General features: G+C 42.4%; 1 protein-coding gene across 2 annotated transcripts in view; it reads left to right on the top strand.

The window, feature by feature from the left end:
* The window catches only part of LOC105520263 (chromosome unknown open reading frame, human C15orf40), a 20,145-nt gene extending 8,216 nt beyond the window's left edge, over window positions 1–11,929 (top strand). The window contains exons 4-5 of one of the 2 annotated variants that reach the window (XM_011953868.1): window positions 9,496–9,610; window positions 10,917–10,951. In XM_011953868.1, coding sequence (XP_011809258.1) covers window positions 9,496–9,610; window positions 10,917–10,939 — 138 coding nt within the window. In that variant the 3' untranslated portion in view covers window positions 10,940–10,951. Of the gene's footprint in view, window positions 1–9,495; window positions 9,611–10,916; window positions 10,952–11,737 lie in introns of those variants that run through there. The other variant, XM_011953870.1, reaches the window with a different exon arrangement.
* Window positions 11,930–12,711: the final 782 nt, after the last annotated feature.

Here is a 12,711-nt window from a genome sequence, read left to right on the forward strand (position 1 = left end):
CAGGAGAATTGCTTGAACCCAGGAGATGGAAGTTGCAGTGAGCCAACACAGTGCCACTGCACTCCAGCCTCGGCAACAGAGTGAGACTCCATCTCAAAAAAAAAAAAAAGAAAAAAGAAAAAATCCCAGACAGTGAAAGAGAAGCCACTCATCTAGAACAACTCTTAACTTGTACCAAATAGGTATCAAGGACAAGAAAAAGGTGGCTTATGTGAGATCACAGTGCACATTAGTGGCAGAGCTTGGTTTAAGCCCAGCTGCTTTATCTTCTAAACTATGCCATACACTGCCTGCAAATGTGCTTCTGTTTTACATGGTCTTAAGAGCTTTTCCCACTCTTTTTCAACACCATTTCAGTGTGTGCCATAAAGCCGTTTTACTTGTGGATTTTACATGGATCACTGTTAGAATGTCATAAAATGATACTATAAAAAATCAACTTTCCTGACCGGACAGTGGCTCACGTCTGTAATCCCAGCACTCTGGGAGGCCAAGGAGGGTGGATCACCTGAGGTCGGGAATTGAGACCAGCCTGACCAACATGGAGAAACCCCGTGTCTACTAAAAATACAAAAAATTAGCCAGGCGTGGTGGTGCGTGCCTGTAATCGCAGCAACTCAGGAGGCTGAGGTAGGAGAATCACTTGAAACTGGGAGTCAAGGTTGTGGTGAGCTGGGATCGTGCCATTACACTCCAGCCTGGGCAACAAGAGCGAAACTCCGTCTCAAAAAAAAAAAAAAAGATCAACTCTCCGTAGGGCATTGGTGGCTCATGGGCTCATGCCTGTAATTCCAGCACTTTGGGAGGCTAGGGTGGGCGGATCATGCGGTCAGGAGATCAAGACCAGCCTGAACAACATGGTGAAATCCCATCTCTACTACAAATACAAAAATTAGCTGGGCATGGTGGCACATGCTTATAATCCCAGCTACTCGGTAGGCTGAGGCAGGAGAATTGCATGTGAACAGGGACCCAGGAGGCAGAAGTTGCAGTGAGCTGAGATCGCACAACTGTGCTCCAGCGTGGGCTACAGAGGGAGACTGTCTCAAAAAAAAAAAGAAAGCTTTCTTTCCTTCCCCTCACTTTTCAGCAGTGCCAGTTTCATCCTTAGGCCCACTTACCTCATATAGACAAAAGGCCAACTAGGTTTCATATTCATGTATCAACCCCTCTAGTAGGAGAAAAGGCCACTCCAAGGAGCTCTGGTATTTTCCAAAAGCTTTCAGTCAACCTTCCCTTATATCAGCCAAAATCAAGTCACATGAGGTTTCTAAGCTAGCCCCTATGGTCAAGGAATGCCATTCTATAAAACAAGTTCCCTAAAGCAGTAACTAGAAGAAAGAGTTACCTAATTATTTCAGGCCAATTAAGGCCCATCCTAGAGGTCAGCATACTCAGAAGCAAAGAAGTAGAGAGAGTTGGATACCTGAATGAAATTGGGAAAAGTACGAGGAGAGGAATGGGTGCTGGATAAGAACCACCAGTTTCTACTACGATAACCTGTTTACTTCATTTTAAGTGGTGATATTTTAAATGTGGGGACATTTTGCCTGGTAAGTTTTTTTTCTGTGAGAAACATAGCAGTGTCTTGTAACAAGATATGGTGACACTTTGTCATCAAAAACTACTTTGGGGCTGGGCATGGTGGCTCACGCCTGTAATCCCAGCACTTTGGGAGGCCAAGGCGGGTGGATCACCTGAGGTCAGGAGTTCAAGACCAGCCTGGCCAACATGGTGAAACCCTGCCTCTACTAAAACTACAAAAAACAGCTGGGCGTGGTGGTACATGACTATAATCCCAGCTACTTGGGAGGCTGAGGCAGGAGAATCGCTTGAACCTGGGAGGCAGAAGCTGCAGGGAGCCGGAATTGCGCCACTGCACTCCAGCCTGGGCGATAGAGCGAGACTCCGTCTCAACAACAACAAAAAAAACCAGAAACAAAACAAAACAAAAAAAACTGTTGGAGGTAGGAACTGGCCCAGGGGCTGTATTTCCAGAACATGATTCCCTTTTCCCCCTGCAAACGAGGTAGTCTTTAGCAGTCTAACAAATTGTCTCACATAGGATTATTCCTACTGGTAAGAGATCACAGCTAAGGCTTGGGCACCTTGACCTGCTGTAGAAGCTCAGTTAATGTACTTTTCGTCATCTGGGCTGTGGTCTTCCCCTATGAATACTGAAGTAGACCCAGTGACCTAGTGCCCAAGCACAAAATATTCAGCCTCCATAACGTTCGTTTAATGACATGATTCTAGCTTTGCCCACTCCCATTAATTTCAAGTGAATACTGGCTAGGCAGTCTACATTGACTTGATTACACTGCCTTTCTTGTCCTGTGTTGTCCTGAGAATCCCGGATTTGAAGCAGCCCATGAATAAGGTTTGAAAAATATTTATCCAACTGTGCTGACATACGATGTTCTAGCACTGCATCTGTCACCTATCATCCCCACCTTAATAAATGATAATTACTTGTGCAAACATGATGTATTAATCATTTATTATCTTGGGTGCTTACTTGACAGACACTGCTAGGTGCTTTGCCTATACTGTACTTTGACAGAACCTGGGAAAGAAGAGCCTGGCTCATTATGCCCTGGAGGCAGGAGCAGAGATTTCAGACTCGATTTCTGTGAGCCATTCCACACTTTCCTCTCGGTTAGGGGATGGACAGCATTCCCTCTGATGGACCAGAGGATGGAGGTGGCATCTTTGCAGTGTTTACAGTTCCAAACACCTAGGCTAGGTGTGGTGGCTTATGCCTGTAATCCCAGCACTTTGGGAGGCTGAGGCAGGTGGATCACTTGAAGTCAGGAGTTTGAGACCAGCCTGACCAATATGGCGAAACCCCATTTCTAAACTAAAAATAAAATACTAGCTGGGCATGGTAGTGCATGCCTGTAGTCCCAGCTACTCAGGAGGCTGAGGTCTGAGAATCACTTGAACCCAGGAGGTAGAGGTTGCAGTGAGCCAAGATCGTGCCACTGCACTCCAGCCTGAGTGACAGAGATTCTGTTTTGAAAAATCAAGTTCCAAACACATAAATGCTCAAACTTTAGGAGGCAGCTCTCTAGGCTGTGGGCTGTCAGCATCCCCTCCTGGATTCCAGGCATTTGGTTATATAGTTCCTTAGCTATAATGCAGAAGATACATTTTAGAACCCATGTGGCACCAAATTGAAATTGTTTTAATGCATGTAACTAGTGACTAAAAACTTAGAATTTCAATTCACATCCAAGAGGTGGCACCATAACACAACAGCAGAAAGCTACACAAACTTTGAAACTCGGTTCCTTTTGTAGTCAATAGCACTATTAGGAAATTTGTTCTGCAGTGCCTGACTACCATGCTCACATGCTGTGATCCTTCTCGTCTTCTCAGAGCCATTCCTTAAGCTTAGTCCCCTTGTATCTTAAATTTAGCTCAGGCCAGAGTGGTGTTAACTTGGGGCCAGCTGGGTACTTAAGAGTCTCAGCCCATTGCCACGGTGGAATCAGCATGGTCTTGAATTCCTTCCTTAACTCTGCAGGTTTCAGAAGTCCACGTAGCCAGTGTTTCTGAAAATGGATCTGGGCTGGGCAATTGGCAAAGAGCTAATTTCTAATCAGGATGCCAACTTATTAACTTGAGTGAAGAACACGCCTGCCAAATAGACTATAGTGGGATCTGCTAGTGAGAACATTCTGTCCCTTTGGGAAATCTCTTTAAGAGAATCATCATTTGAAGGCTGCTTGGAGAGCTTGGAATCAGAGCTAGGGAAATTAGGGGCCAAGGTAAGGAAGCTATGACCATCTGTAACTCCCATTTCTGCTGCAGGGATGGACCTATGGTATCAACCAGCCACAGATGATCTTTTGGGACAACACTGGAGATAATGATCCTTCATAGTACAAGAACTCCCTTTTTCTGGGTTGCAGGAAGACCACCTATTTCTACCCACATAGGCATTCCTCAGATAATCCTTATAAATCAGTTATTAAGGGTTTTTGCATTTTATGATCCTGTCTGCCTCATGGTCCATCGGTTCCCAAGATAGAGTTTGGGGAGGGAAGAATCCCCAAACTTTGCGGCCACAAGTTACATACTCCCTGGTCATTTCTACAGGAAACTAATCTGTGATATGTTTTTACTATCACAGTGATGTTCAAACTGTTTCAAAGCCTTAGGTTTCCCCAGAGATGCCTAGGGGGATTGGGGCACTGTGGACAGTAAGAGAGTGAGTCAAGTCAACAGAAATGCTAGCCTTTAGTTCTCTTCTACAGTCATACTGGGCAGCATGTACACGTGATAGCTGCTCATACCACATGTGGCTATTGAAAATTTGAAATGTGACCAACAGAATTTAAAAGTAAAAGATAAGGCTGGCCGTGTTGACTCATGTAATCCCAGCACTTTGGGAAGCTGAGGCAGAAGGATAGTTTGCGGCCAGGAGTTTGAGATCAGCCTGGGTGACGTAGTAAGACCCCATTTCTACAAAAAAATTTTTTCAGAATTAGCCAGGCATGGTGGCGTGTGCCTGTAGTCTCAGCTACTTGCGAGGCTGAGGCAGGAGGATCACTTGAGCTCAGGAGTTTTACGCTGTAATGAGCCATGATTGTGCCACTGCATTCCAGCTTGGGTGACAGGGCAAGACCCTGTCTCAAATAAAAAAAAAAAAAAAGAAAAACAAAAGCATAATAGAAATAAAGGCCATGTTGGAAGCAGTGCAACAGAGAAGAGGCTGAAAACAGTATGGAATTTAGAAGGCAAGATAGAGAAGAGTGAATAAAGAAAGGAAAATAACAGCTATAGAAGTCAGTTAAAAAATTATTATTATTATTTATTTTTTATTATTTGAGACGAAGTTTCACTCTTGTTGCCCAGGCTGGAGTGCAGTGGTGCAATCTTCGCTCACTACAACCTTCACCTCCCAGGTTCAAGCAATTCTCCTGCCTCAGCCTGAGCCTGAGTAGCTGGGATTACAGTCCTGAGCCACTACGCCTGGCTAATCTTTTTTTTGTTTTGTTTTGTATTATTAGTAAAGACGGGGTTTCGCCATGTTGGCCAGACTGGTCTCAAACTCTTGATCTCAGGTGATCCATCTGCCTCGGCCTCCCAAACTGCTGGGATTACAGGCGTGAGCCACCATGTCCGGTCAAAATTATTCATTTTTGTATTGTTTCACTTTTTATATTATTTTGTAAACACACGAGTTGAGGAAATTTTAAAATGCAAAAAATACACATACAAACAACAAAGCTCTGGCCATTAGCAATTAGAGCAGCTTTATTTACCTAATTCAAAGAAGCTGGAGATCCTTTAGGGAGTTAAAGGCACTAGCAGTGGAAAAAAACCATGAGATCATCATCACATCATCCCCTGAAGCTGTCTCAGGAGGAGTCACTGAAACCCAGAGAAAATCTAACTGGTAATTAATACATAGAGCTCTCGTGTCCCTGAGGGAAAGGAATGAAAACACCAGCTCAATTAGCCCATACATGGGGCTGTCTGTGCCCTTTAGGGAGATGAATGAAAACAGCTGAAATCAGCCCATCAGCCCATGAAGACATGGTGAAAGATATGCGAGTTGTCCTTCTTGCACCTCAGCAGCCCACAGATAACTCATTCTTATATATGAACCTGACTGACTGGGTACCCATTATATGCCTAGCTCCGTGCTCCATACTTCATGCTCTCTCTTAATCCTGCAATGGGGCAGTTGAATCACATATTAGCTGTTTTTTTTTTGTTGTTGTTGTTGTTTGTTTGTTTTTGAGACGGAGTCTCGCTCTGTCACCCAGGCTGGAGTGCAGTGGTGCAATCTCAGCTCACTGCAACCTCCGCCTCCTGGGTTCAAGTGATTTTCCTGCTTCAGCCTCCCGAGTAGCTGGGATTACAGTCATGTACCACCACGCCCAGCTAATTTTTTTTATTTTTAGTAGAGATGGGGTTTTGCCTTGTTGGCCAGGCTGGTCTGGAACTCCTGACCTCAGGTGATCCTTCCACTTCGGCCTCCCAAAGTGCTGGGATTACAGGCATGAGCCACTGTACCCGGCCAGCTGTTCTGACCGAAGACTTGTCTTCTTCATTAACCTGCTCCTCCTATTTCATCCTGTAAATCTTTAAATCTGAGGGGTATTATCCACAGCTCATCTCCACTTTTCTAATCTGACAGCACTGATAGTTGAATTCCTCAGAAGCAAGATGTTTCTCTGGCACCCGGAGGCCTCAACAGTGTCACAACAGCTGAAGTGTCACTTCTTCCTCATCCTGGGCACACCGTGATGTAGTGCAGCCCCACTGATTGGGACCCATGCAGCCAGCCTGGCCCAGGGCCACTCTCTCCCAGAATGTCCACAGGTCAAGGGTTCTCTACTTCCATCCTTATTTTCCTCAAAAGCTGGTCCCAGCAGTAATCGACCAGACTTCTAGAAAAGAGGAGATATCTGCTCTCAAGGCTGCTGTGGGCTCCAGTGTTGTAATCTACTACTTGAATCTAGTTGTTTATTTCATTCTATACTAATTTAATATAGCAGATGTCAGGAAAAATCTTTGTTTAGATATTATGTCATCTCTGGATATATCTGAATCCTAAAGGATTAATCTCAATATTAACAATATTCACTTCTGCCAGTGTCAAGAGTATTTTCTGCTGTAGGGCTTAAATCAATTTTAAAATCTGAGAGTTTTAAAAGCATATCTTTCTGTGTTCATAAATAAACAGAATAAAAATTCTTTGAGTACCTTATATAATTTTTCACACAGAACCAAAGCCTTATTTAATATTTCAAAATCCTCATTTATACATATTAAATATGTGTCTTTGGTTAAAATGCAAGATACTGAAAGAAAAATTCAAATAGGCATTTCAGTAAATAGTTTACATATAATATCTAATTTGTCTGACATTACAAAGTAAGTATTTTCACAAGTAACGTTTCCAGCTAACTGAAGTCCAATAATAATAAAGGCCACCTTAAGCTGGGAGTATTTGTTTCCTATATTGCCTAATTAAAAAAAAAATCCTTTTCACTGTAGATAATTGTGCTAATTAAAAGAAGTCAACAGTCTATGGCATAGATTTCCATACATAGCCAGATCTGTGTTTGGATAGAATGAATCAAATGAAATAGGAAGTCTAGGAAAATTTTTAAGGTATAAAAAATTGTATTTCGGTTTGGCTTGAACTTGTTTAAAAATAGATAATGTTTTTTAAAAAAATTACATTTAGGAAACAAGTGTAATTCTTTTATGAGAGTTCAAAATTAGTGCTGTCAATAACCTTCAGGGTAAATGATCATTTCCTTCAATTTTAACATTCTAAACTTAAAACTGATATTTCATTACTCTTAATTCTATCATAAAGTCCTATATTTTTCTTTAGGTGAATTAAATACAAGGGGTAATTACATATTTGTCTGTTGAGCATTATAAGGAAAGTGGCTTTGGGAACAAAAACCATGCTAGAAATCTCCCCAGATGTCTTTTTCCTATGTGGTTTCAGGAACCCCAAAACTATTCTCAGAGCAGTGACTCAAGTTTATTACATTCTGTGTAACCCCAAGTCCACCTAGCACTCAAAAACAAAACACAAACAAAAAACTCTAAAAGTCCCCAGCATCCTGTTCTCAAAAGGACATTAATCTGATGTGTTCAATAATTAATATTTGACATTCTAAATTCACTACCAATTTTCAAATGTCAAATGCTATAATTTTATTTTAATTTATGTATTTATTTATGTTTGAGATGGAGTCTTGCCCTGTCACTGAGGCTGGAGTGCAGTGGTGCAATCTTGGCTCACTGTAACCTCCACCTCCCAGGTTCAAGCGATTCTCTAGCCTCAGCCTCCCTAGTAGCTGGGACTACAGGTGTGCACCACCATGCCTGGCTAATTTTTGTATTTTTCATAGAGACAGGGTTTTGCCTTGTTGGCTAGGCTGGTCTCGAACTCCTGACCTCAGACGGTCCACCACCTCAGCCTCCCAAAGTTCTGGGATTACTGGCGTGAGCCACTGAGCCTGGCCAAATGCTACTAATTTTAGCTTAACTTTTATGCAAACCATCTTCCACATTTGAAGTGTTTATTTTCTGAATGAGATGATTTGCTTTCCTTTGCTAATTCACATATGAATTAACATAAGGAAACAATCACAGATCCTTAATTCTCAATGTCTCCTGCCCTACCTCATCTTCTGCCCATTACTCTACATCCTTTATGTCAACACTACGCTTTACAATTTACCAAATACTTCCATTGATTCAACAAATGTTTATGCAGCACCTATTATGTCCCACTAGGGGTTTAATGGTCACAACTCTATATTCTCAAGCTCTTCCTTTGGTTATTTATTTTTATAATTCTGTGAGGGTGGCAGGGTGGGTATTGTCACCATTTTTACAGCTGAGCCAATAAGCTCAGCGTTTACATGATTTTCTCAAGGTCACATAGGTTTTAAGCACAGAACTGGAAGCTAGGACTCCTTATGCCTAATGTCATATGTTATTATAACAGACTGTCTACTTGAAATTAATTCTGTTTGACACTATTTTAATTCTTTGTTCTCACTCTTAAATTATCTTTAAGCTTTTTTTCATGTCATTTTCTGTCCTATGAAGCAGAAACTGTGCCTTTTATTTCTTCCTGGTTTTAAGCAGATGGGAGGCAGGGGTACAGTCTGATAGTAACTACTGTTAGAAAACAAAAACCGTAACAACATAGATTATTCATGCAGCATGCAGAATTAACTCATGTTGAAAGTAGGTTTCTTCCCATTTTTTCAAGCAGGACTGATACTCAGGACACATGCAGCCTAGCTGTGTTGGGTGTTAAAACATTTAAATACAGTTGGAAAACCACATCTCTTCTGAGCTTCCTGAGAAGCACTCCTCCAGCGCTGGCCTTGGACCCATACGTCTCCCTTTGTGTCAACAGCTGGCACAGCACAGAATCCTGCCCTAAAGCTATAGTCAGCTACTGTCCCAACTGCCTGTGCTTTCTCAGGTGATCATTTTATAAATCTTTTTTTTTTTTTTTTTTTTTTTTTGAGACACAGTTTTGCTCTTGTTGCCGAGGCTGGAGTGCAATGGCATAGTCCCAGGTCACTACAACCTCCACCTGCCATGTTCAAGCAATTCTCTTACCTCAGCCTCCCAAGTAACTGGGATTACAGGCATCTGCCACCATGCCTGGCTAATTTTTGTATTTTTAGTAGACACAGGAGTTTACCATATTGGCCAGGCTGGTCTCAAACTCCTGACCTGAGGTGATCTGCCCATCTCGGCCTCCCAAAGTGCTGGGATTACAAGCGTGAGCCACCGCGCCCAGCCTATAAATCGTTACTTTTAGAGACAGGGTCTATCTAGCCCAAACTGGAGTACAGTGGCATGATCCTAGCTCACTGTAGTCTTGAACTCCTCCTGGACTCAAGGGATCCTCCTGCCTCAGCCTCCTGAGTAGCTAGGACTACAGGCATGCACCACCACAACCAGCTAATTTTTAAATTTTCTGTAGAGACAGGATCTTGCTACATTGCCCAGGCTGGCCTTGAACTCCTGGCTTCAAGTGATCTTCCCACCTCGGCCTCCCAGAGTGCTGGGATAACAGGCGTGTGCCACCATATTCAACCAGGTGATACATATTTTTAATAACACTTCTGCTTTCAGAGAAGATCCTGGGGTATAGTCAGGACATTACTATCTAGGCTAAATATCTGTAGTATCAAATTCTATCTCAAATCCTATCTTTATATAACAGCACTGGCTTCTTGACTACTGTTGTAATTAGGGGGGTACAGGGAAAACCCTTACTCTTAAAATTGTATTTGTATCTTAATGTGAATGCACGACTTATTAGGTCCTTTCCAATAAAATAGTTACCTGAGAGGGTGGCTCTTCAGGAAGGGAGAATAAAAGGGAGAGGTAGATGCAGAGCATGAAGTACCTGGGGAAGTCAACCTCGAGGGCCTAGACTGGGGTGCTAAGAGAGAAGGCAGTAAAAAACAGGCTTACGAAGATACCCTTTTTTTTTGAGATGAAGTCTCGCTCTGTTGCCCAGGCTGGAGTGCAGTGGCATGATCTTGGCTCACTTCAACTTCTGCCTCTGGGCTTCAAGCGATTCTCCTGCCTTCGCCTCCCGAGTAGCTGGGATTACAGGCGTGCCACCACACCTGGCTAATTTTTGTATTTTTAGCAGAGACGGAGGTCTCATCATGTTGGTCAGGCTGGTCTCAAACTCCTGACCCCAAGTGATCCTCCCGCCTCAGCTTCCCAAAGTGCTGGGATTACAGGCGTGAGCCACCACGCCCGGCTGGAAGGTGCCTTTTAAAATATTGTTTAGTTTTTTTTTTTTTGGTCACTCTAGTAAAGTCAGGAAGGTGCCTGTTAATTCCTCTGACCTATGTTGAAATTTGCACTCCTAATGTTACTCTCAAACAAAATAAGCCCTTTTCAACAGATATGAAGGACAGCATAAAAAAACCAAAAATCTCATTTCAACATATTAATAAATGGATTAACTGCCAGAACTTGGGAGTGAAGATGCTTAAATTGTTTAACTTTTTATTTGAATGAAATCATTGTAATAATCATTCAAATGATTTGAAATAGAATGATCTCTGTGAAAGGAAGTTTATAGCATCACTATTTATAGAAGAGAAAGCAGCAGAGGTATGTATCTGGAAGTGAATATAACATTGTAAAATCAGCCCACATTAAATACCAAAAAAGTAAGAACAATCAAAATGCAGCATTACTTACAGGATTAAAAAGAAAAGTGTGAACAGTACAGAGTTAAACTTTTGTATGTGTGAATTTTGACCTGCTATGTTGTTAGCGAAAAGCCTTAGTGTTTGCATAAAATGATGTGTATGTACCCTGATCCCAACCACCATGAGATCAAGACACAAACTGACAACGATTCCTTCTTTATTTTACAGCTTTATTACTAATTTCCCTCTAAAAAGAAACCCAAATAAATGTGACGCTGACTCATCTATAGAGTAAGGAATCACAAAGTACCATAGTACTTTACAAAAGCAAAAGCAAAAAAAAAAGCGATTGTTTTACCTTTCAACTGCTGATGTTATGTACAATCTATCACAAGAAGCATAGCTGTGCATTCATGAGCTGATTATATCAACCTCTAGAATTTTTTTTTTTTGAGACAGAGTCTCGCTCTGCCACCCAGGCTGGAGTGCAGTGGCCGGATCTCAGCTCACTGCAAGCTCCGCCTCCCGGGTTTACGCCATTCTCCTGCCTCAGCCTCCCGAGTAGCTGGGACTACAGGCGTCCGCCACGTCGCCCGGCTAGTTTTTTGTGTTTTTTAGTAGAGACGGGGTTTCACTGTGTTAGCCAGGATGGTCTCGATCTCCTGACCTCGTGATCCGCCCGCCTCGGCCTCCCAAAGTGCTGGGATTACAGGTTTGAGCCACTGCGCCCGGCCAACTCTAGGTTTTTAAAGTAGATTTGCACTGAAAATACTAGTTTACAGAAAGAACATCTAAAAACAAGAAAACACACATACTTGAACAGCAAGAAAAAATATATGGTGCTGAAAAAATATTAAAGCAAATATCTATCAGAAACGATGTACCAGGTACTGTGATTAGGTACTAGGCATGCCGTACTAAAAACAGTGGTCCCTGCCCTCACTGGTCTTCCAGTCTAGCAGATTAAAGCGATCCTCTGCCAGATCAACCATCTGCATTTATTCTTTTGAATACACACCGATTGCCTCTGTTTCTTTGGTTCCCACCAGCTCTGCTATTCCATTCCTCAACAATTGGAGGAGACTCAGGAGGACGTTTCAGGTATTCCTGATACTCCTTGTCATTTTCTGTGAATCTACTAGCAAACATCTCTTCAAAATTTGGAACAGCTTCAGCAGTGTCAGTCATTCTGAAATTCTGTACAATTTTAAAGACATTTCCATTAAAAAAATTTAAAAATTGTTAACACTCTCCAGATAATGAAAAACCAAGAAGTAAGCAATTTTTAGGCAGGGTATTCGTGGAAGCCTTTGTGTGCTTTCAGACTTGTCATATTTTAGATACTGAATTCAACATTTCTTTTCCTTTTTTTTTTTTGAGACAGGGTCTCTCACTCTGTCACCCAGGCTGGAGCACAGTGGCACAATCTCGGGTCACTGCAGCCTTGACTTCCCTGGCTCAAACAATCCTCCCACCTCAGCCTCCCAAGTTGCTGGGACTACAGGTGCATGCTACCCATACCCAGCTAATTTTCGTATTTTTTGAAGAGATGGGGTCTCGCCATGTTGCCTAGGCTGGAAGTCTTGGGCTTCAGTGATCCTCCCACCTTGGCCTCCCAAAGTGCTGGGATTACAGGCTTGAGCCACTGTGCCTGGCCCAAATTATTTTTCTTACGTTATTAACTTCCAATAAAAGGTTTTGGACAAAGAGATGTGACAATGGAAGCTACTGTGGTAACTTCTTCATTAGCCTGCCTTTCCTCCAAACATATGCAAATATTTGTAACATTTATACTACTTACTTTCACCCCAACAAAATTAAACCGAAATTATTGTTTGGAGTGCAAGAAACAATATGTAGATTTTCTTTTTTTTTTGTCCCCCGAGACAGAGTCTTGCTCTGTCGCCCAGAGCTGGAGTGCAATAGCGCAATCTCAGCACAATGCAACCTCTGCCTCCCAGGTTCAAGCAATTCTCCTGCCTCAGCCTCCCAAGTAGCTGGGATTACAGGCATGTGCCACCAC

This window comes from Colobus angolensis, unplaced genomic scaffold (genome assembly GCF_000951035.1).
Source record: "Colobus angolensis palliatus isolate OR3802 unplaced genomic scaffold, Cang.pa_1.0 Scaffold376, whole genome shotgun sequence".
In the NCBI taxonomy this organism is placed as follows: domain Eukaryota; kingdom Metazoa; phylum Chordata; class Mammalia; order Primates; family Cercopithecidae; genus Colobus; species Colobus angolensis.